Consider the following 25,330-nt stretch of genomic DNA (forward strand, 5'->3'; position numbering starts at 1 on the left):
TGGATTTCGTTCCAATTAAAATTCATAAATTAAATTATAGTTAAATTTGACAAGATGGAAAGGCGAGGCACTTAGTTCTTGCTTCGATACGAATCTCACTGCGCGTCCCGTACATTATCAGTCTTTATTTCCCTTCACCGTTCTTTGACCTTCTGGGATGTGACCATCAACCAAAGTGCAAAGCACAAGAGAACGCTGGTTTAAAAACTGTTAGTTCAGCAATCTCCTTTCTTACTCCAGGTAGAACACTCCAACTGTGAATGCTATGAGAAATATCGTCTCCTTTTGGCTGTACGCCTGTATTTTGATGCAAACTATTTTGACTTCATTTGGATCCTACCCTGGCTCTACAGGGGTTCCCTAAATTTTTTGTCAGCAGCGCAGCCGGCAGCACGTACGCAATTCGGAACTGCATACCAGCGGTGAGCGGAAAGTTTCAGCGCTTGAATGTGCACCCACAAACATGTGTATTCTATATGCCAAACATATCTAAAGGAACACCGACGTATTTTCTGGGTGTAGATATTGGGGTACAATACGTGGATGGGTAGACACACTGCTGCCTAAAGTTAGGCAAACACTTATTCTATGCTATATATTTGGCGACTGCTAGGTACTTCTGCCGCCCAGCTGCTGAAGCTGCACTTCTGACACTTCTACCGCATTGTCTAATGCCATTAGTTACCCTTGAGCGGGAGGAATCATCTGTCCTACGCAACATATTCTATTCCGTTTAAAGATCTTTGAGACACAATTCTCTCTACAATTTTATTATTCTTCCACCGGAATGGGTAAGCTTTCTATTTGTAGGCAAGACGACAGACGTCGAAGCTTTGTTGCAAAGGTCGCGTTGGTTACGCAACCAAGGCAACCTTGGTTTCCGCTTCAGGTTCCACCGCTTTCTCGTAAACACAACAAGGTGCCAAACGCCCTTTGTGCAGGTTGTTACAACGAAACCACTTTCACTCCTCCACTGGCTCGCTAGGTTGCTTTCCGCAAGCTTTCGCGTCCAGGCCATCGAAGCGTTCGTGACCGACCCTTCTCCGGATAGCAGAGGCAGCGAACAAGGGGCCACCGAATTAGGCACGCCGTCTCCTCGCGACGAGCGCTCCCGCTCATTGTCACGGGGCCGTCTAATTGCGTACCTTCCCTTTTACGTGGTTGCAAGGAGGAGAACTTCCGGGCGAGAGTTGTCTTCGCTTCTGGCAATCCGTCCGCGGAGGCGAATCGACCACCCTTTGTGCCCGTGAATCGGCAAGTGATAGTTGCATGAAAAAGGACTTCCGGCGGGCCGCCCCAAAGAAGAGTGAAACAAAGGGCACTTGCGTACGGGCTGATGTCAGGCGCGTCTTCCTTGCGGTCACGTCGCAGCGTGGGTGCGCGCGGCCCCTGCCAAGTCTTCCCCGGAGAGATCGGGGTCCCACTTCCGCCATGACTGCGCGGACTCCTCCGGGGACGTATGGGCATGCATCTTTTGTCGCTCGCGCCCTCTTTTCGGTCGCCACTCGTGTACTTGCATATATCTTCGGCTGCGTTATTCGCTGGTTCGGTACGGAATGCATATTCATTGTCCTGGGTACAAATTTGTACTCCGACTCTTGAGGCGGTTGCTGTCGTGCGAGTTCAGTTCCGCCTCCTTTGGTCCTCCGGTGCGCCTACAGGGAGGGGCGTTCTTGGCCTACCTGCTGGCTGTCTTTCGCTCTACGGTCTTATCCTTGTACTATACGATCAGTGGCGTGACGACACTGAAGTTGGTTTATGGGGCACGGAGTAGCTGCGAGAAAGCGGAGAGAGAGATTAAATGTTTATTGAAAAGGAGAAGAGGTGAAGAGAAGAAGAAAGTGATCTTGGGCCTGCTACTTCCTAATCAGCAGCTAAAGCCGCTGAATCAATAATACTCCAAACGATACAGAAACATTGCCGAAGTATACGCCACTAAGCATAAGAGTTTAGCGCGAGCACCAGGCCTAGACCGTTCGTTATTTCTGTGTAATCGGAAGCATCAAAGAGACACCTCTTCGTAAATAGCAAAAGGTGACATCCAGGCATCACAAAACACATTTACGTGTATATATTGTGCACTGTGCTCTCGACCGCTAAATTGCTGCCTTCCAGGTTCAGTACTTCGGCATTGCAATCAACATAACTCGGGTGGTAGTGATGATGGTGGTGTTGTTGTGATAGGTTGCCAAGTTTTCATCGTCAGTGAACTTCTGCACGGAAACATATATGTATAAACCGACAATGCCTTCCGCCTGCTGCTTCATCTCGCGAATTCTTTATAGTTGCTGGCACACGCTCTGCGCACTCAGAGTGCGCTGTCCTCCAAGTCTGGGCCTTCCCATCGCCAGTTGACATCTATGGTAAGGCAGAGCAACAAAGGCAAACTCTCGCGCCTCCCGCGCAACTCAATTCCACAAGCATACCAACAGGACAGAGCCTTACGCCACGCCGCGATTTTCCAGCTCGATGAGTCCCCGCCGGTCATATCTTGCCCCTCATACCCCGGCTGGGCTGTGCAATGATGCCTGACACCAAAATTCATACGCGGGGAGCCGCACTACTGCGAAAGCCGTTGATGAACGCCTAGCCTCGGTTTCCGCTAGCTGAACCTTAGATTCCAGCGAAAACGCCATAAGGATATATCCAAGATACACCTTCTTGAATGACAGGCAGTATACCAGCCAACAGCTAATTCACAGTGTCTTGGAATGTAGGCCCATGAAGAAGTGCGCGGAAAACACCTTCACCGGTAAGTGACCATGAGCTATGAGCAGTGTGTCAGATCACGGCCGCCTACGTGCTCGTGTTGTTTCCCGCGGGGCCTCGGCTCTCCCAGCAGCTAACCTTGGAGCCCTCATTGATCGTTTGATCGATCAACGCACGTTTATTGGTTCATAAACTGTACAGTTGGCGTGGTATACAAGATACCATTGCCCTGTGGCAAATGCTACATCGGCCAAACAGGACGGGGCGTAAGCGACCGACTGCATGAGCACCGAGCAGCAGTGCAATCAGTTGCGGAAGCAGGACAATTGACGGATCATTGCCGCCGCTGCAAATGTGTTCCCAAGTTTAATAACACAATAGTCTTGCACAGCTTTCGGGCGGAAAGTGACAGAGAAGTATTCGGGGCATGCAAAATCAATAACCAGGCGGAGAGATGTATTCAAGCACCCCGTCGGTGGCATTATCAAGGAAGGAACTGAGTAATCTCAAGAAGAAATGCCCCTAGTGATGTAAAGTGCGCAGAACCGTGATTTTGGGAGGCCCGGCGTTTTCATGGTTTAATGTTTTCTACTTGCAGTTGATATCTAGCGTTTTCTGCTCCGTCTTTTTTGCGCTAGGAAACATGCCCCGTTACCCCAGTACCATCTTGCCCAACTTTCCGCACTAAAGAACAACCTATCGCTATGGTCATAAGAATGCTGTAGGTTTTCCACTTTTTCTTGAAAAAAGCGTGTTGTGCCGATATTTACGCCGTCTAGCACAGCTGAACGAATCGCCGCAAGACGTCACCAGCTGGCGCCATCAGATATTCTAACTGCATTATTTCGTGGATGGTAAACAATAATATCATCATTTCGGGGTTCCTGCCACATGTTGTACGTTAACGATTTTATGAATTAATTCATTCGCTTGACTTTCACAAGTCGATCGGTGAATCTACAACTTTCCCTGCATTACCCCCGCCCCTTCCTGATTTTTAGGCTTTTCTCCATTGCTTGGACAAATAGGTACATTGAGCCCGGTATTACGAATCGGCCAGCGCCGCCGTACTGTCCCGCATCACTCCTCGGCTGTGCGGCGAAGCCTCTGCGTGCTCCTTCGAAAACAGGCGCAACCATGTCGGTGGCAAGTTGCGACAAGCCGCGTCAGACGCTTTGCTCTCTGCGCATTTCAAAACTTCGGCGGCTGCCTGCGAAGCTCGTCTCCACGCTCTTCAAGGACACAGAGGCCCCGTCGATCGCAACGGAGTCCTCCTCTCTCCCCTCTCTTGGACTCAACGTGCCCGAGGCTATGAACGGCTTACGAACTCTGGAAAGAGTGTTGTGTGTGTCTGTGACGTTCTTGGCGTGTTCCCACTTGTTGCGTTTGACCGTTATCGCTTTTGGGTATACATAGAGCTGCCCAAGCGTTGTAAACCATTCCTGTTAGAGCAGCGAATCGATGTTGTCGTTCTGCTCGAGTCCTGTATTGTAACCTCGCCCGTCGGGGCATTGTTCTTTGGCTTCGGCTCACCTCTCGCTATGAAGTAAACAGTTTACGTTGGCCTATAAGCTCTGTACCTCTTCCCGGCTGCCTTCACCGTCGCAACAACTGGTTGGCAGCGGTGGGATGGCAACTTCGTAACACCTGAAGCCAGAGGTGCGAGACCCAACACAACGTACGTCAAGGCGGCTTCGGACTTCGCAGAATTCACGGCGGTCAATGGTGAGTGCGGGACTTGTCTTCACTGAGTTTTACCAGGCTTCTGAGGATAGCTGGTAGGGCGTGTGTTTTTGCCGCGTGGGTTATTCGCGCAAAACATTTTTGGAGCAGTGGGAAAGTAGTACTCTAGACCTGCCATGAATTTGAAGGCGTTGAAAAAACCGCAGTTGTTGGAGCTTGCAAAAGAGTTGCGCTTGGATGTTACGGACGCGCTGAGAAAGCCAGAGCTGATACAGGCTATACTCGCTGTCGGGGCTGACGATGAGGAGCTGTCGGAATGCATTGAGCTGATCAATGGCAGGGAGACCGCGCAACGTCAGGCCGCCGAGGCAGAGGCTGAGCGCCAGAAACGACAGCAGGAACGCGAGGAAAGAGAACGACAGCACGAGGAAAAGATGCGATGGTACGACCTCGAGCTCGAGCGCCTTGAACAGGAAAGCAGGGAGCTCGAAGGAGAGAGACTCCAACTGGAGAACAAGAACCTAGAGCATGAAATGCAACTCGAGCAGGAAGAAGTGAAGCCCGAGTTAGAATTGTTGCTCGAAAAAGACCTCGTTGTCGAGAAAAGCACCGTGTCAGCGCTGCCAGTAGCCGACGCTCGGGAGCGCGAGTCGGAGGCGACGGTTGCTGCCCCGCAGCGCGGCAAGGTTGCTGAGAGAGATAACGACGGCGCATTAGCTCGATAGATAACGACGGCGCATGCAGAGGGCAGTGCGTGTCCACTGAGTGCGAAAATGTGCCGGCGTTTGTTTTGGACATCTCGGCGGAGTGTTCAGATGGTTCAAATTCGCGGGAGGCCTTGAGAGCGGCTACCGGTCTGAACATGAACATTTCGGGAGATAGCGAGGTTTCGCTGGAGTGCGTAAACCATGAGGTTACCGAGAGGCCGCACGAGTCCGCTGAAACGGAGGTTGTGCCTTCGGACGGTAGCACAGAAACGAGCGATGTGGTGGGAAAGCCTGCAGCAGAGGCAGCCAACGGTTTGCAGGGATCAGTTGGGAGTCATGACGATCTCGCCACTGGGCAAGCCGATTCTGTCCTGCCACCAGCTCAGGTAGCTGACCTCGAGCAACGGCCAGCCGAGGTCGTAGAGATTCAGGGGTCACGGGCGGCTGAATCTGTCTTTTGAGACAGGGCAGCCTGGTTGTAGTGTAGTTTTGGCAGTGAGGAAGGAGAACGGGAACACGCTTCGGTCTTCGCGTGCGAGGATGTCGCTGAAAGCGCGAGGGACGACGAGGTAGTGACTGTTGGGAACTACAAGGTGTCTAAAGAGCTCGTCGTGCCCGTTTCACTCCCAGCTGATGCTCCCGATGATAGGCCAACATCGGCTGAGCTAGTTGAGGTTCCGGTGTCGTCTGTGGCTGAGCCGAAGTCGGGAACCGACCGGCCTAGAGGAGAGAACGCAAACGCGTTCCGACGTTTGCTTGCCAAACGCGTTCGTAAAAAGGCGAGCAAGAAGGATAGAGGGAAAACCTCTGCGCGCACTTGCGGCGCGTGTTTCAGTGCAGGCACGCGAAGGGGCAAAGCCGTGAGCTCGCATCGCGCCAGGGGGACGCCGCCTCCAAAAAGGAGTGCGCGCCTCTCGTTTGAACGTTGGAAAATCTCGTTCGCTCCTCCGCGCGCTCGACCTTTGTCGAACAAGACGACCGGTGTCCTTTCACGCGGTCGCAGCAGCGTTCAGAGAACGCGTGTACCTAAAGTACGGTACAAAAAGGGGAAAGCTCAGGGCATTGACTAGAGCTCAAATCGCAGCTCTCTGCGCGAGAAGTGGCCTGTAGACGCCTGACTTTCTCAAGTTCATTGTTTTTCCTGACGCAGGTTTCGCCCTTTACGATTACATTTGTTTTGTGTGTGGGACATTTCCAATCACGCGAAATGTCACCTTTCAAGTTTGTCACTTGTCTAAAGTACTGCTGGGCAAAAATATAACTAGAGTAGTTAGTTATTCGCGTACTTTTTGCAACTAAAAGCCTGGTGGAGCTTCAGTGTGGGTTTGTCTTCGCACTTGACGGCGATGCGGTTGTGTCTTCCTGTGTTGTTCTGTTGCTTGCCTGACCAAGCCAGAGACGTTCTTGGGGAGCCACTACTCGTCCAGTGACCCGCCCGGTGAAGCTCCAGCACGGTGTCGTACAGCCAAGGCCTGGAGTCGAGCGTCTGCCGAGCACTTCACTTCGAAAGCATCCCTCCGGACAACGGTTGAAGACCCTTATCCATCGGGATCTCGGACCCCCGGCGGAGAAGCTGTTACGAATCGGCCCGCGCCGCCGTACTGTCCCGCATTACTCCTCGGCTGTGCGGCGAAGCCCCTGCGTGCTCCTTCGAAAACAGGCGCAACCATGTCGGTGGCAAGTTGCGACAAGCCACGTCAGATGCTTTGCTCTCTGCGCATTTCAAAACTTCGGCGGCTGCCTGCGAGGCTCGTCTCCACGCTCTTCAAGGACACAGAGGCCCCGTCGATCGCAACGGAGTCCTCCTCTCTCCCCTCTCTTGCACTGAACGTGCCCGAGGCTATGAACGGCTTACGAACTCTGGAAAAAGTGTTGTGTGTGTCTGTGACGTTCGTGGCGTGTTCCAGCTTGTTGCGTTTGACTGTTATCGCTTTTGGGTATAAATAGAGCTGCCCAAGCGTTGTAAACCATTCCTGTTAGAGCAGCGAATCGATGTTGTCGCTCTGCTCGAGTCCTGTATTGTAACCTCGCCCGTCGGGGCATTGTTCTTTGGCTTCGGCTCACCTCTCGCTATGAAGTAAACAGTTACGTTAGCCTACGGCTTCTGGACTTCTTCACGGCTGCAACAGCGGCTGGCCGCTCGCATCATGCACGCTACCACTAGTATGTCGGAGGCCACGGAGCTCGGATCGGGTGCCCCCGCCCGGTCGCAACACCGGTTTAGAAAGACTACTGTATATAGAATAATCAAGGGTAAACAAATGTGGCAGCGCAGTGTTACTTTACATATTGGACGCACCCCTTCTGTAGTATTTTGTAACACTTAGGAAAGTGCGTTGGTTCGCGACGTTGTAGCCTTTTTGCAAGCGTTTGTTGTAGCTGCACGTGCATGCTATAGAAATAAGGCAACAAAACTTTTGGGCACGCACATTTGTGAACCCAAAATATTTGCCGGAATGTCGCAGAATGTTTCTTTGAGCGATTAGTGAACGATCGGTGCAAACCATCATAAAGTAATATCCAACGTCGAAAATCTAATATTACAGGGCGTCGTTGCCACTATTCTTAAGCAATTTGTCATGTCAAAGAGGCCTTGATATAAAACAGGTCCTTCGTCCTACGTGACGTTTTCATCGCCTGGTGCGGGTCGTGACGTAGCCGCCGAGGCCACGGTGTCCTCTCTGGCCTGTCCCATAGATACTATTAGGTGCTTCCCGTGCTATACTTCATCCCGTCATGTGCCCTCAAATCATGTGGTGCGCAAGTGCGGAGGCCCCAGCCCGAAGCACCTGGTCGCACAAGCGCAGGGAGTGCGGTACGCTAGCTCACGACATAACCCGCCTTCTACTGGTGACGTCACACACAGGTGGTACCCCGATATGTCCTCGGCGCTAGAACGTATACCATAATGTTGTTTTCTTTTCATTTTTGAAAACGTTGACGAGAAGAGTCTGTCGGTGTGTGCGGGGGGGGGGGGGGGCAGTGTGCGTGCTAGTACAGAGGCACGCACGCACGCACACACGCACACACACGCACGCACACACACGCACACACGCATGGACACGCGCAAACACCCGCACACTCACACACACACACGCACACACACACTCACACGCACACACACACTCACACGCACACACACACACATACGTTCACGCACACACACGCGCACGCACGCACGCACGCACACACACACACGACACGCACGCACGCGCACACACACGCAAATTACATAAATAATTTAAGCGCTAAAAGATACGCCTCCAAATCAATCACTTCGTGCAGCGCAAAAAAAAACCAAAAAAAAAACGACAGAGGACACCAGGAGGCGACGGGCACAAGCGCTTGTCGCCTCCAAATAAACTTTCTTCGATTTCACATACACATCTGCCATTCAGTGGTAACTTCGTCAGTTACAATTTTGCTTCCTCCGTGTATGTATTAGTTCCATCGTTTAACAAAGCAACTCAGTGACATCGATGCGCAGCTACTCTTCGCTAGGAAAGAAGGGAGGAACGTGCGCTTCTTTTTTTTCCCGGTAGCGGTAATCGTAGCGCGTCTTTTTTTCTTTCTGAGGTAACGTGCGGCTGTAACAGTTCGTTTTATATGAAGGTAGCAGCTAACGTATTTATTTACTTTTCTATGTAAAGCCTATCTCTACGCCAGTCTTAGGCAAAGCCAAAGAGCGCAAGAAGAAGTCGCTAAACAGGAGCCCCAACAGCCACCGCCGTGGAGATGGATACTTCAAGTCCAAAACACAGCATGAAACAAATTAGACTCGCCTCATAGGGCGCACGTATTTACATGAGTCATTTAGCGGGTAAATGTTTTGTTTGCTACTCATTCTTTCGCTGTTTCGCCACTGTGTATTGTCAGTGTAATTTTTCCCTCCCTTCTTTGACGTCACGTGGAAAGTAGTGACCCTAGCGTAAGCTCTTCCCAGCCACCCGTGCGCGGCCCGTAACCTCGGTGCTTTTGGTGCCCCGCAGCGGACAGCCGGCTGGTGCACCAGGGCGTGTGCGACTACTGCCTGTTCGACGGCGAGGGGAACTTCACCAGCTACGGCTACCCGCTCGACTACCCCGCTCTGCTCCAGTGCACGTACCGCGTCAAGCGCGTGGGCGCGGCCTGCTCCCTGCAGCTGCGCTTCCTCGATTTTGACCTCGAGGAGTCTCCCGGATGCCGCAACGACTTCCTGGCCGTGGGCCAGAAGAGGTTCTGCGGACGCCGCCGGTACCGCGGCCACACGGGTACATATGTATATATATACTCTCACACCACGCGCGACTGCCTCCTTGCTTCATCGTTGTGTCCCCATACGGAACGCTCGTGTACAAAAGTTGATTGCTGCCGCTTGATGTGGCGTCAAACAGCCAATTTCCCCTGCAAAATTCTCACCCTCGCCAGCTTGCGTCAAAAGACGGACGGAAAATGTGAATTGTGATACCGCTCCATTCGCCACAAGTCGAGAATTGCTCGATAATACCATGTTGGAGCTTAGCTTGTTCCAATCCTTGAAAGTATCTGGGAAATTAATAATGGAAACGATAATACGCCTAAGACTTAAACACATCTGACTCTAACGTTTTCCGTACAACATCAGTTTATTTTCTCCGTTTGTCGGCGGCCGGGGTCCGCATTTGAAAAAAAAAATTGAATGGAAGAGTGCGTATTGCGAGGAATAAGCTGTAGATGCCGCTCGGCTTACCATACCGGCGCACCTTTCGATTAGCTACATTGCCCAACTCGATTCCGTCCTCTTGGCTGACGCTACTGAACTGCATTTTCCTCTCTTGCGTTTCCAGAGATTGTGGATTTTCCAAAGGACCGAGACGAGGTGACCTTCCATTTCCAAACCAATCCGGTTGTCTCAGGCAAGGGCTTCTGGATTGAAGTCGCACGGAGACCTGGCTTCTGTGACACGCGCAAGAACGTCAGTAAGTGCGACAGACGAAAAAAAATGACACAAGAAAAATTCACATAGAGTTGCTGCCAGGACTGCTAAAATGATTTAAGGAATTTGTTTGCTTAGTCTTTCATTGGTTCCATTTAAGGTATATATATATATATATATATATATATATATATATAAGACAGAAATAAGAATTGGCAGTCAAGAAGACCTCGGAGAGCAAAGGGGAGGATGTAGTAGCTCAAGATAAAGAATTTGGAAAATAAGAAAGTGGAGAAAAAATGCCCGCCAGGTGGGATCCGAACCCACGACCTCCAGAATACAGGTCTGGTGCGATAACCACTACGCTACCGGCGGGGCCACTTTAGCCTGCACTTTCTGGGGTATTTATGTTCAGGTGTTTTTGTTTCCTGCGCTTGGGGGTGGTAGCCAGCGCCACTCGGACTACTCGGGGTGAAGGGGACCTTCTTTTTAACCCCCGGGCCGTGACTGCCGACAGGTTCGGATCCCACCTGGCGGGCATTTTTTCTCCACTTTCTTATTTTCCAAATTCTTTATCTTGAGCTACTACATCCTCCCCTTTGCTCTCCGAGGTCTTCTTGACTGCCAATTCTTATTTCTGTCTTATTTTCAACCAGCCCCTCATTTCCTATTCTGATTCGCTATATATATATATATATATATATATATATATATATATATATATATATATATATATATATATGTTTCAGAACAGTTATAAGTATTTCAATTGTTCAAGCCTCTCGTCCATCACTGGTCAGTATGAGCAAATGAAGTGGACGTCGGCGTTCAGTAGAAAAAAAAAGAAACGCCCTTGTCAAGCTACGTTTAAAGTTGCATCTAACGTCGTAAGCGCGTAAGCGCCTCAAGGAAGTTTTGCGTAATTAATAAACGTTTCTGGTAGCAGACCATGACTAGACATGTTTTAGAGTATCTATAAAACGGGAATTAGAGCTTTCTGAGGAACTTTACCAGGGCTAGTTATGCGGCTGCAAGGTCTGCAGGGTTCGCAATAGGCGCCTGTTCATGAATACGCCCTGCTCCCGCTCTGGTCCGTTCACGAGTAGGCTATGAGCCTCATTCTGGCGCAGTTGCTTCCACCTGGTCCTGTTTGTTCGTTCATTCCATTGAAACGTGTGTTCCCACTTGACAGGCACTCACTGGTGTGTATTGGGCGCTTGTATTGCTCATTCAATCTACACAAGCTTTCTTTTGCGAATGAAGTAATATTGACGTATAGGAGCAATCAATCTCCCTGGTGTTTCAATGCGAGAGAATCCCACGGGTACCCACTTTAGGTTGGATGTCCTGTGGTTGGCGAATGCCTTCAACGAGTGTTGTGGGCGGGATTAGCTGAATCGGCTTCGAAGAAGCGCAGCAAGGCTGCCGGAATTTGCCGAGGTACGCTTCGCCAATGAGGACTGCAGGCTTTCCCATCCTCTGAGCAAAATGTCCGAGCATTGCAGGAAGGACGATGTGAGTGCCATGCTATTTAGCAAAATGTCCGAGCATTGCAGGAAGGACGATGTGAGTGCCATGCTATTTAAGTTTGCAAAGAAAGCAATGCTCGTGCTCCGCTCGTGTTTCTTGTGGCTCCCAAACGAATGTACTTCGACTCCGAAAAAAAGGCTTCGCATGGCACTGCGACGGCATTCGAATCACTGTTCTCAGTGTCAATGGCATTGCGACGACATTGACACTGTGTTCCACTACAGTGTCAATGGCAGTGTTTCATCGCTGTGGCCCTCAAGTTGCAGTTTTATATTTTGGGCGCTCATTTTAAATTACAGGCAGTCAATAAACCACCGTCATCCGTAATGACAATTAGTCGCAACAGCGACTGCGTGGTTTTTTTTTTTTTTTTGTATCACAACCTACACTACGCTACCTCGGGCCGTCTTCGCGGAATTTCCAGTTTTTCCCTTGAGCGCTAGAGGTGAAACCACACCCCCTTCCCCAGCGCCCAGCACGGAGCAGCGGCCCGGTAACGAGGGGAAATAGGCGAGGAGGGAAAGGGTAAGTGCGCTGGACATGGCAGAGGAAGGCGAGGAGACCGCTGCCGCAGCGATAAGCGCGCGCCACGAAGGAAGGCCATCAGGCCACGTGCGGCGCAGAACCTTATGCGATAGAGGAATAGGAACATCCATCTGTGGTCCCTTGTACACCGGTGAGGCCTAAAGAATGCCGTGAGGAGAAAAAAGTGCAAAGATATCTACGCTTGTATCCTAAGATGTAAGGCGCGATAGCGATACTTCGACTCCTACGGAGCGTGCTCGTACGCAGCGGCTGCATTTCCAATCTATGCTTCAGAGCACGAAAACTTATCGAAAAGACAACGACTAGCAACAAGGGATTTTAATCGCCGTGTCCCACGAGAGACAAAGGCTCTCTGCGCTGTTGTGGCTTAAAATGTGATCGTGAAAGGTTGCAAATGCCAAGTGTTCATCAGTTCGAGCGAAGAGGAGTCTGTCAGTGTATCAAAATGTTTATTCCGTGATGTCCAGGCCGGGCTGACCAATTGTGCTTTTCTCACAGAGAGAGAGAGAGAGAGAGAGAGAGAGAGAGAGAAGATCTTTGTTCAGGAACAAATGCGTGTGGTTTGCGAAAATGGGGTAAAGAGATGGCAGGGAGCTCGAAGGTGGAACCTCAGCCTACGGAACCGCACGCAGCAGCTGCTTCCCTTTCCCTCTCAATTAACTCGCGCAGATCTTGAGTGAACGAGCTGATCAAGGCTGCCTCCCATGCTTCGAAGAAGTGGAATATGTCATGTTTAAGTTGTTCTCCCCTGGCCATACCCTTGGACATGGCTCTGTTGCACGCAGGATTGTGTATGTTTCCCCTATTTTAGCAGAGTTCCAAGTTAGTTCCCACCGAACACTTTAACGCGCATGGATGTTAAGATAACTGTGTTGATTTTTCGTTCACAGAATTTGTGATTTTTCGGCATTGAGACCTCGTTGTAGCAAGGAGAAATATTGTGTTCCTAGGCATAGGTTGAGGATTCGTTCATAACTTTTTTCGAAGAGAGCGGTGTGGTAGTCGTGGTCACAACGAGAACGGTACCTGATTTCATGTGCCTCTTGCATAGTTCGCTTCCGGACCATTGGATACGGCTGTCCAGCGGATGTTATAACCTTCTGCATTATGGATGGGAATATCTTACCGAAGCACTTGGTATTCTGCCTCCAGAAAACTGTTTAATGGCCTTGGCGAGTCTGTAATGATGTTATGCTTCTATTGGATACTTCCGCTGTTCGCATTGTCAAGAGGATGGCTCCAATTTTCCCTTATTTGTTCCTGTATGTTGGAGGGTCATGCTGTCCCAAATATAGTCAACTAAGGCAACTGGGGCCTCGTGCTTTCGTACAACCCGGAGTCGGTGTATACTGTGGTCTCCTGATATTGAAACTCTCCCCGAATGAACATTAGCCTGCCATGCCGTACCCTCTTGTGTAAAAGTGTGTCCATATTTTTGGTTGAGGAGAGTTTGTATGCGGGGTCGCTGGATTGGTGCCATGTCTATCATGGCGTACAGTGGTTTCCTTTCAAAGAGGGGAGGGCGGTGCCTGTCTTTTCTGTTTTGCTTAGGGGTGCCCGTTTGGTGGCTCCTGCTTCTTTTCGAAGGGGCTGTGATGGCCCCTCCCGATTTTGTTTTTACATCCGCTGTCTTGGTGCTAGGAGAGTGGTTTCTTCGATTTCTGGAAATGAGTTAGGAAGACACAAGTTTAGGACCTATTGATCGTCATTATAACCAACATCCTACTTAGAACTACTGCTGAGTGAAGGTCTCTCCCCTTGACCTTCACCCGCTGTTGTCTTGCGCTTCCCGAGTGTATTATTTGCTCCGAATACTGTTATTTCATCCCTCCATGCAGTAAATGGCCGACCCCTTCTTCTAGACCCGTCTATGCATGTTCATCGTGTTACCCTGGTGGTCCACGCTTTTTTAGTTCTCTTCACGGTCAAAGTTGTGGCGTTGAGAACTGCCTTATATGCTGTCCTAATGATGGTGTTTCTTTCACTTTCTTTAATGCGGGAAAATTTGTAGTATTGTAGGCCTTACAATACTCTGGTAATGATCAGTGATTGCATCAGTCTTATCGTTTCTTTTCGTTTTCTTGCTCTTCTCCTGGTTGGACGTTTTGCTTGTGGGAAATTATTGATTAAAGATTACGTGTCTTTGGCTATTATGAGTTGGGAACAACCCGCTTGTCTAGAACCCCGTCGTGCATTCTTACCTGGCTGTTCTCTGGGAGGATATTCGTACCTACTTTTAGGGTGATTTTTCCCTTGGCCGCGTGGAGAGGCGCTGACTTGCAACCATGACCGTCTGATATGATATGCCCGTGTGCGTTTCTGCGTAGAATAAATGTTAGTTGAAAGTCAGTGCCTGTCCTTGTGTACCTCTCTCTGTGTGGCGTGTTGCTTAGCGCAATTCATACCTTTTGATAACTGAGTTGATACGAAACTTTGGAAATTTTGGGACGGCATGGAAATCCAGCCCGGTGCTTCGGGACCGCTAATATAGTGACAACAATTAAAAACAATTAAAAAACGCTATTGGGGCACGCATCCTCGCACCTGTGCGGCTTCATGACCCTGGCTGACTGCAGGAGGAATGCCGGTCCTGTCACCTTCCACTTGTCAAACACCCCCAAGCATACAATGAGTTTTAAGTTGCTTAGAACGTTGTTAAGCACATCATCAAGGCTGAATATAGGCGCAACAAAGATACTCTCTCGTGGCCGATTCGTCAATTCACATGTGGTTGTGACGACAACGTACCCACTCGAAGGAAAACTCCGGGCCGAAGCTCTAGAGAAAATTTACGGTAAAGACGAAGGAGCGGTTTCCACCGATGCAGCAAGCACTAACCACAAGGGAGCAATGGTGGAAGTAGTAACATCGAGAGACAAATGCCTCACCAGCGCAACCATCCCCAAAACTACCCCTCAAGAAGGAGAAGTGACCATAGCGCTTGCCATAACCCAGACAAAGGCAACGACGATAATTTCTGACTTGCAGCAGGCCTTCAGGAGATTTACTTTGGGATAGGTGACTCCCGCAGCCTACCGCCTCCTGAGCACAAACCCCCAGAAACGGCAAGTCACGAACGTCTAGGCGCCAGCACACTCCTCCTTCGCGGGCAACGAATTCGCCCACGCGACGGCCTGCGCACTCGCCCACCAGGCCCTGGAAGGCAAATCTGACCCCACCCCTGTTGTGACTTACCGTAACATTACCCAGCATTACCGGCTAGAACGGAGGGTCTATCCACCACCACACTCGCAATTAAGTAACAAACAAGGCTCGACACTTCGCCTACTTCAAACAAACACGTTCGCTCACCCAGTCAGGCTCCGTATGCAATTCCCAATCGGCATCCACCCCAATGCAAGTTCTGTGGAAATTCAGGCTCCCTATACCACGTAGTCTGGAAATGTAGCCAAAGCCCGGACTTGCCACCCCCTTTCCCCAACCCCACCTCGAGCAGAGGGAGACAGCGCTGTACAGCGTACACCTCGCCGACCAGGTCACGCTGACGGAGAGGGCGGAACGTGCAAAGACTACGCTTGGACCTCTGGGCTCAGGAGCCATCCCCACGCATATAAATGCTCAATAGAAGTTTTACTCTCTCTCTGTCTCGATTTGACATTACCGCGTTTGCCTTCACATTTTATAACAATTGTTTAGGCGTCCCCGAAGTCGTTGAATTTATTTTATTAATGTTTCCTACTTGCCAGCATGCTCTTCCTCCTTTTTTACTTCTGCTGCTTGGGGACCCTCTCGCCAACCTACAAGCGCACATGTAAACGCAACAGCAAGTACACGCACAGAAACGCGCAATAAAAAAGAAAACATCCGAAGAGAGCGGTATTTATTATGCCCTTCAGGAAGTTGCACTAATAACCCGCTTCATGGTAAAACTCACCTTTCTTTACCGCTATGTTTGCTTGCTTCAGCGGCTTGTTTGTTTTGCACAACACCGTGCCTTGTACCCTCACTGTGTGTACAGTCACGCGATGATGCCGGCACTATAGTCATTACTTGTAGACCATGACGCCTTGAAATATCCGATGCAGACAGAAAACACACATAAGTGTGTTTCCGCGAAACTTCGTCTCGAATTTTCAAGCTGCAATTTTCTACGGGGAATCCCTCAGTTATCTTGCATAGCCATAGTTAATTTGGCCGTGCGCGTGTAGTTCTCCAGTTGTTTGTTTCTTTAATGTGTGGGGAGTTAAAAAGCAATATCAGGATCTTCTCAAAGGCTGTTACCGCAATAAAGGAATACATTTGAATGGTGGCAACTTATTAAGCGGTAACTACCCACATTAATATGAAGGTTTGTCGCGATACTACAGGACGGAGGTGAATGGTACACCGCTTAGAAGAGACGAGACCGGTTGGCCCGGCAGTCAGCTGGACGTGACCTCAGCGTGCTGTGGTTTCTCGATAACTAGAATAGCTCTCTCTTTATTTTCTCTCTTTCTAACGACAACGCTACTGGTTCAACCAAAGTGGCTTGGCCCTCTACGTCCGAGTACCAGCAGAAGAGCAACAGCTCGTCTCGTACTCTAGTGCCATCAGCGGACACGCATTGCTAAAATGTCACCCTATACTGCCGTACAAGAATGGTAGCTCTATACAAAAAGCAGCCGACGCCGTAGCTCGATTTCGTTCGGCTTTCGCTCACGTGCGCTCATGGGCGCGTGTGTCTCCCGCAGTTGGTCCGTGCGAGGAGCGCCACTCGCAGGAGGAGTTCCAGCTGTGGAGTCCTGGCTTCCCGGAGCCGTACGCGAGCAACCAGAAGTGCTGGTACTACATCCGCCGGGCCACGGACGCCGTGTGCGGCCTCGAGCTGACCTTCCTGCACTTCGACCTCGAGCAGAGCGACGGCTGCGTGTACGACTACCTGGACGTGGACGGGCAGAAGCTTTGCGGCTCCATCTCCAAGGGTGCCGTCCGTGAGTGATCTGAAACTGCACTGAGCGGGGTCGCTCTTCGGTCGAAGCGCGCAGCGGTCGCTGTCTTGCCTCGTCCGTCAGCTGATGTCCTTTTGTCTATACGCGGACAGCCAAGGTCGCAATGAGCTGGCACATGGGGAAGATGTATTTTCGTCGGTGCTGTTTCTTTCTAGCCAGACAGGAACCTCGGCATTGACCATAGCGGCAGCAGAAAGCCGGGCGCGTCATTGTTTCGCGAGGCAGAACGCAGTGCACGCTTCCTTATTTCTCCGCGCGTGATGGGCGTGTTCCCACGCTGATATGCGTCTCCTTTTACAGAATGGGCTTGCGAATGCAAAACCTCTGCGCAGGCACCAACTGTGTGACGCCTTGTGTCGGCAAAACAAGAAAACACAGCATAATTGGCGAAGTTAGGATATTTATTCGTTATTACATGCACATAATTGTCAGCAAACGCAAACAAAACGAAAAATATAACCTTCTGAACAGCCACCTAATGTCGCCCAATATAGCCAAATGACAACTAAAAACTACCCACTCACCCAGTTTGGCTAATAATACCCGGCTATAACAACTCAAAATACAGTAACGAAATCACAAAGCCAGTGGCGTCTCTAAGGGGGGCCGGGGGCCACTGGGCCACGGTACCAGGCTTTGTGGGTACGAGGGGTGGGGTGCCACTTGTGCGTTTCTAATCTGTAAAGTCGCCGAGAAAAAAGAGAGAGTTGCCCTTTTGGACGAGACACGAAAGTCGACTCAGCCGATAACTGCCTATCGGGTTGAGAGCACCTGAATCAAGACTGAGTCTAGGAGGAGGATAGACAGAAAAGAGGGTGGACAGAAAAAAAGATAGAAAGGGAGAATAGGATGACGGTTCACAAGCCGCGCAGCACGGACAGCACTGGCGGCATCATAGCCGGTGCGAGAGTCCCGTGTCCTTTAACAAGTCCAGCAGGACTCTGAACACTTTTTCGCTATTTGATTTGTGACATTCCGGGTGCAACTGTTTTGATGAGGTGCATGAAGGCAGTCCCAGTTTCGCATACGACCCTCTCAGCGCTGATCGAGCCTGCGAATGTTGTGGACACTCGCACAGTGCATGCGGGAGTGTCTCTATTGCAGGATGTGGGCAGGCGGGTGAATTTTCGCGTCTTCTGTACAGATTGATAGAAGCCGGAGCACATATCTTTTATTTTTTTGTTACGGTAGCGTGATCTAAGTAGGAGGATTTCTGAACATAAGCAGCAGTTATGTATTTCGTTTTATTTTAGGGTTTTAGGCACCGAAGCTACCCCTGCACTACGAGACACGCCGCAGTACGGGACTATAGATTAAAATAAGCACCCAGGGTATTCTTTAACTGGCACCGAAAGCTCAACAAACGGATGTTTTTGATTTTTACATCTATCACAAAAGCAGCCGCCGCGGCCGGGGTCGAACTCGTGTGCTTGTATTCAGCTGCACAACGCCTTAGCCACTCAGCCACCGCGGCGGGTGGGTGTTTTTCATTATCGTTCATTGCTATGACGAAGGTTCTTGTTGGAGCAATTCAAGTTAGGTCTTTATTTTCCCTGGAGTGCTATTTCATGCTGTACTAACACGATGGCGCTTAAATAGTTTCCAGATTTTTACAATCGGCGGGGAGAACAGGAATTGCGAAAAAATTGTCGCCTTGCTGGAGGAGATTTTTAGTGACACGAATGGCTTGTGCGCCACGACTGATTCATTGGGTCACACACGCATACGGTGGCAAGAGTCACCGAGCGAACTCATTGTCCTCATGCACTTCCATGATCCATCAATGTTCTGCGCAGGGGTGTTCATGTTCAACAGGGACCAGCTGCTCATGCACTTCAACAGTGACAGCCAGAACAACAAGCGTGGTTTCCACATAAAGGCTCGCCAGATAACCACGTGCTACCCAGGAAGCGGTACGTGCTGCCATTTCCGTCTCTACCAACTCAATAAAACGAGCTCGGTATTTCTTTTCCATGATTGCTCAATGAATTGGTCTATTAGGCATGAAATGTCTATAGCAGTGCACAGCGTATTTTTTTGTTTTTTGTGTGCTTGCGTTCCCGGACGAATTCAGCACAGATTGGAAGAAATTAAATACCTTCGCTACTTTGCAAGTTTTAAGAATCTAACCCAAGCCCCTAGGGTGCGCAAGCAGATATATAAACCGCTAAGACATCAATCACTCTTTTCTTCATGCCCAGAGTGCTTATTGCACCCAACTAAACGAATCTCGCCCAAATCATACTTAACGAGCGAGAGTCAAAGGAATAAAATCAAATTAGTGTTACACGTAATAGCCCTACACATATATAGAACACATATTTACCGTGTAGCGATTTGTCGGCTTCACTATTTAATCAAAACCCACACAGCTGCCTGTTTATTCATGTCCAAGTCAAAAGAGTGCTGCCCATTTTTAGAGTGAACCCTTCTTTGTCTTTTATTCATTTATTTGACAATAGTTTTGACCCTGTAGTGAGGGTCGTTACAGGGAGGGGACAAACACTGCAATAACTCACAGTCATGAACGAAACACTGCAAAATACTGCAAGGGAACAAAAGAAGGGAACAAAACTATCAACCAAAATACTGTAATAGCGCGCAGTTGAACTGATTTAGGATGACGCACTATTTCTAAAAAAAACGTATCTATAGCTAATTCAAATTGTTGTACACCCGAGCAGTCAGTGTGCGTATTGACACTTCGAACTGCTCTGCTGTGATTTTTCCGGGAACCATGTTTTGGAGGCGCTTTCACATAGTGTTCCTTATCTAGTTTTAATGCTCCATAGAATACCTGGAAAAGAAATTTCAGCCGTTGCTTTTCTTCTGCTTTCCAGAAGTTCCAACCCGCACTCCTGAAGCATATCTGTAACTGAGTCTGTGCAGCGATACCTAGAACATGTAAAACGGGCTGCGATTCGCTGTCTTTTTCTACCTTCTTTTTTAAACCCTTTTGGTGCGGGCTCCACACAACATTTGCATATTCTAAAACGGGCCGTTTCAAAGTCTTGTAGGCATCTAACTTAATTTCGTTAGTCGCGTTTGGTAGCTTCCGCCCAAGAAAGCAGAGCTTTTGATATGCTTTGGAGTAGGTATTATGAGCACGAATGCGCCATTCGAGATTATGCGCCACTGTCACCCCCACGTACCGGAAGCTCTGTACCTCAGTCAAGGCATATTCCCCTATATTATATTCAAATCTTAGAACATCCCGCTTTCTTGTTACATGCGTATATGTCGTTTTCTTTATAATTGATTTCCATGCCCCACCGTTGGCACCATAAATTTATTGCTTGCAGGCATTTGTTTAATTTAATCTGATCGTTGTTTAGATCTAATCTGATCGTATATGAGAACAAATTAAACATTCGTCGAAAAGTTTCACCTTAACAGGTGGGTTGACAATGGCAGGAATATCATTAATGTACAGTAGGAACAATAACTGTCCTAAAACGGAGCTTTCGGGAACTCCAGCCAGAGCTTCTCACTTTTCTGACACGCTTGTCCCGAATTGGACTGTTTGAAAACGATTTCGTAAGTACTCCTCGATCCACGAAACAATACCCTCACTAATTCCTAGCCTCCGCAATTTGTAGAGCAGTTTATGATGCGGAACCTTGTTCAATGCCTTCGCAAAGTCTATACATACAACTTCTACCTGTTTACACTCATCTATAGCCTCGCAACGGTCATAGACAGTTTCGATTAATTGAGTGACTGTCGAAAGGTCAGATCAGAAGCCATGCTGAAATGGACATAGCAAATCGTCTTTTTCGAAAAAATTAAGAATATGTTTGGCTATCATATGCTCTAATACTTTACAACACACCGATGTTGGCGAGACAGGTCTGTAGTTTGTTACAGACGGTTTATTTCCACCTTTATGTATCGGAACAACGTTCGCGTCGCGCCAGTTCTGAGGTACTGAATTATCCCTTACTGATTTTTCAACCAAAAGCTGCAGGTAATAGGACATCCACTCAGCATAGCGTTGAAAGAATGGTGTCAGTATTTTGTCTGGGCCACATGATTTCTTTGGGTCCAACATTAGCAAATGCTCAAACACACCCTCTCTCCTAATTCGCAGGTCTTCCATGGGGTACTGTATTGAATCGACTACGCTTTCGCTCTTATTGTCACCGCTATACTTTGTGGAAACTGATTGGAAGAAGCGATTAAATAGGTTGGCGATATCTGTTTTTTTCTGTCAGCACTACTCCGCCATCCATTATCTGTTCGATTGCGTCCTTCTTATCTGTAAAGTATCGCCAGAACTTTTGTGGCGAGCATTTGAGGAAATCTGTGAGCGTTTTATTGAAGAACGTTTTCTTCAATTATACTAAAGCGGATATCAGACATTTTTTAGTTAATAAAATTTCAGTTAATAAAATTTCCGCAGGGTTGTTTTTCCTTTTTCTTAATCTTTTTAGCTTGCGCTTGAGGTGAATTATGTCTCTAGTTATCCAAGGATTTTTCTATTTTTATTTCTTCTTTCGTGTGGGAACAAATTTGTCGATGCAGTGGTTTATAATACCTTTAAGACGCTGCCATAGTTCTACACTTTCGTGGTGGAATGCTATTTTAAATTCGTCAAATCTGTTCTCCAAAATGTCTAGGATGGACGTGTCATCCGCACGGCCATAATCTTTAACGTGTGTCTGAGAAAGTCTCTCAGACATCTCAAAAATTGAAATTCCTGATAACTGCCTTCTAGTCACCCTCGATGTTGCGTCACTGTATACTAACATCCCCCATGAAGATGGCATCGCCGCTGTATCCCTTGCGTATGAGCAGTCATCGTGCGACAAACCTATCGATTCTTCTGCTCTCCAGACCTTCCTTAGGCTTATTCTTGAACTTAACAATTTTGAGTTCGACGGAGTTCATTACGTGCAAGTCAGCGGAACGTCAATGGCAACTCGAATCGGGCCTAACTACGCCAATATTTGTATGGCTCACCTCGAATCAAACTTTCTTGACACCCTAAATTTAAAGCCAATGTACTATAAAAGGTATATTGATGACATATTCATGATCTGGCCACACGGTGAGGCGGAGCTCCTCACCTTCATTGAGGCATTTAACCTAGCCCATCCTAGTATTTCCCTTGCTCATTCCTATTCGGAACACAGTGTAGACTTTCTGGGCGTCACCTTTACTACCTTCCAAGGTCGGCTTCAAACTAAACTGTATAGAAAACCGACAGACACGCGAGAGTATTTGCACTTCCGAAGTAGCCATGTCAGACACTGCAAGACAGCAATACCTTACAGCCAAGCCCACCGATTTAGGAGAATTTGCTCAAACCAAGCCGACTTTGACTCAAACTGTCGAGAACTCAAGACCGCCCTCCTGAATAAAAAATACCCGGAAAAAGTTATCGACGACGCTATTGTGCGAGCCAACCAATTAGACCGTAACGTAATCTGTAATAAAAAAGCCCCGAACGGGAACCAGCAAACTAACTTAGTTTTAACCCACTCATCCTCCGCTCCAAGAGTGTCAACCGTACTAAAAAAACATCACAATATCCTAATGCAAAGTGACCGCTTAAAAAGCATATTCCCCGAACCACCACGCGTTGTCTACCGGCGTAATAAAAATTTAGGTGACTTTCTTACTAACTCTCGTATCAACCGACCGGCAACTACTGGCTGCATGCCCTGCAATAAACCCCGATGTAAAGTATGCCCACACATGACCACTACACAGCGCGCCACCAGCACGGCTTCAGACTACTACGTAAATATAAAAGGTAACTTTGACTGTGACTCCGCTAATGTCGTATATCTTCTAGAGTGCACTGTTTGTAGGCAACAATATATCGGCCAAACTGAAACGCCCTTCCGAATACGGTTCAATAATCACCGCTCTCATGCAAAAAGCTGCCCTTATTTGCTCCTGTCAAGACATGTGAACAGTCCCGGGCATGCATTTGAACATCTTAAAGCAACGATTTTAGAATCCGCCTTCAAAACGCACCACGACCGCGAGGTTCGGGAATCTTATCTCATTTATAAGTTTGGGTCAGCCACACTTGGGATTAATAAAAGTTACGGAAAACTAACGTGCTTATCCCTCAATTAAAATTGGCAGCTTCATAATTTTTATAACGATGTTCATTATTCCTACCCTTGAGTTTCCCATCAGAATTCGCAGAAGCTCTCCTAATACAGCAGCTTTATTAGCCTAATGCGGCTCAACAATGCCATTTGTCCTGGGGAAGGAGGCCTCGTTCCCACCAGCACTTCAGAATGTTTAACTCTTTGTGATCTATTCATGTTTAACCCTTTGTGACCCTACCTATTTCCTGTTCAGTTGCTAGCTTCTGTGAAATGCTCTTTTGTGCCCCGTATCTATTCTCTTCATCCGCGGGGGGCACACCCATGTTCGCTTCCGCCCCAACCAGTCTCCCCAGCCACTGAATACCTTACTGTATACTCTTCCCTTTCTTTTGAAACCTACGTCTTTCTCGTTTGTCTCTGTCTCTACTAACCTTATATATATATGCCTTCCTTCCATATATATAGCCATATATATAGCTATGCCTTCCAGATGCTGCTGGGAAAGAACCCGCAGACTGTGAGCGAGGTTACAAATTTGTGCCTCAGCTACGACGAACTGCGAAAGCAGCGCGTTTTCACACGCCAGCGTCCGTCGCCGAATGATGGCTTATCTCGAGGGTCGCTATCGTCTTTAACCTGGCCTCCCGACCTTTCGTGCCTTTTGCCCCACATTGAGCAGTTCGTTCGCGAAGAAGTTACGCGGCAGCTGTCCCTGCTCCCCTGTGCTTCTGAGCCTGCGTGTCCTTTGCCTGCGAATGTGCGCCGCCTAGTCCGAGAGCAGGTTGCTGAGACGCTCCCTTCAATCGGCCAACCGACGCCTGTGCCCGCGCCTGTGACTTCCGCCGCAGCAGCCCCGTTTGCTTCGCCTTCCACGGTGTCTTTCGCGCCATCTGTAGCGGCATCACTCGAACCCCAGGTGGCAGTGCCCCTTGCGCCACCGGTGGCCTCACCTCTTGCCTCTCCTGGGACGATACCGTTAAGTTATGCTGCAATCGTCCGACAGCTGCAACCAGGCGTTTTCAAGCCTTACTACCGCACGACAGATCTGCGGACGATGGCGTATAACCGACTGCCACCTCAAACACCAAACCCCTGGCGCACTCCCGACAACCGCCCCATTTGCTACGCATGTTGCACTCCAGGACACGTGGCCCGTATGTGCCGCCGGCGGCCATCGTTTTCTAACGACGTCCCACATCGAGCGCCCAACTATGGACCCCAGCAGTACTTCGCTCGAGTTGACACGGGCGCGACACCGAGTTCATACCCTGCGGACCAACCGCCCTTTTCCCGCCGCCGCTCCTCGTCCCCGCGTACCCGTTCCCTTTCCCCCATGCGCCCTCGCCAGAATCCACCCGCCGAGGGAAACTGACGGCTGCAGTTCCCGAGGCAAGAACTGCAACGACGTCTAAATGCCGAAGTCCTCGTTCCTCACCCGCCAATGTTATTGAACTGACTGTTGAAGGTGTAGCCGCATTAGCGCTTGTCGATACTGGTGCCGCTGTGTCCGTCTTAAGTGAACGCCTCTGCCGCTCATTGCGAAAAGTGACAACGCCACTCTCCGACCTTACTCTCCGAACCGCAAGCGCGCAAGAGGTGAAACCGTTGGCAATGTGCACCGCTCGTGTAGCTATCCAAAACATCACGTACATCATCGAGTTCATTGTCCTTCCCTCGTGTTCTCACGACATCATCCTCGGATGGGACTTCTTATCCCGTCATCACGCCATCATTGATTGTGCTCGTGCTCAGGTCGAACTATTTCCGTCATGCGAACCGCCATCGAATGACCTGCCCGTCAGGTTAATCGTGACGGACGACACGTCCCTTCCGCCCAATTCCTCCGTGCTTGTGCCTGTTTCTTGTGACGTCAAGCCTGATTCAACTGTTGTTTTCACGCCATCGAGTGTTTTTTCGTCTCGGAAATGCCTGCCTTTGCCCGCTGCTGTCCTCGACGTCCAATGTGGGTCCAGTGTGATGCTTGTCGGCAACCCGTCGTCTTGCCCTTCAACATTATATCGTGGGGAATGTCTCGGGTACGTGGAAGCCCTCGACCCCATTGTGGTCATGGCCGTCCCGGAGGAATCATCCGCGTTTTTGGTGAATGTCCTGAGCCCTCATCCCAGCAAGGCAACTCCCGATGTTTTTCAACGATCCATCGATGGAGATCTCACCCCAACACAACGCGACCAACTTCTTGCCGTTCTCGATCGCTTCCGTGAATCTTTCGACAGTCATCAGACC

General features: G+C 49.3%; 1 protein-coding gene across 1 annotated transcript in view; it reads left to right on the plus strand.

Annotated features, from left to right (window-relative positions):
- The window catches only part of LOC144179414 (uncharacterized), a 204,755-nt gene that overhangs the window by 75,190 nt on the left and 104,235 nt on the right, over window positions 1-25,330 (plus strand). Inside the window, exons 4-7 of the mRNA XM_077707767.1 lie at window positions 9,089-9,349; window positions 9,905-10,036; window positions 16,761-17,000; window positions 18,815-18,931. Coding sequence (XP_077563893.1) covers window positions 9,089-9,349; window positions 9,905-10,036; window positions 16,761-17,000; window positions 18,815-18,931 — 750 coding nt within the window. The remainder of the gene's footprint in view (window positions 1-9,088; window positions 9,350-9,904; window positions 10,037-16,760; window positions 17,001-18,814; window positions 18,932-25,330) is intronic.

Source organism: Haemaphysalis longicornis, unplaced genomic scaffold, assembly GCF_048455015.1.
Source record: "Haemaphysalis longicornis isolate Haplotype H1 unplaced genomic scaffold, Haemaphysalis longicornis Haplotype H1 scaffold_1, whole genome shotgun sequence".
Lineage (NCBI taxonomy): Eukaryota > Metazoa > Arthropoda > Arachnida > Ixodida > Ixodidae > Haemaphysalis > Haemaphysalis longicornis.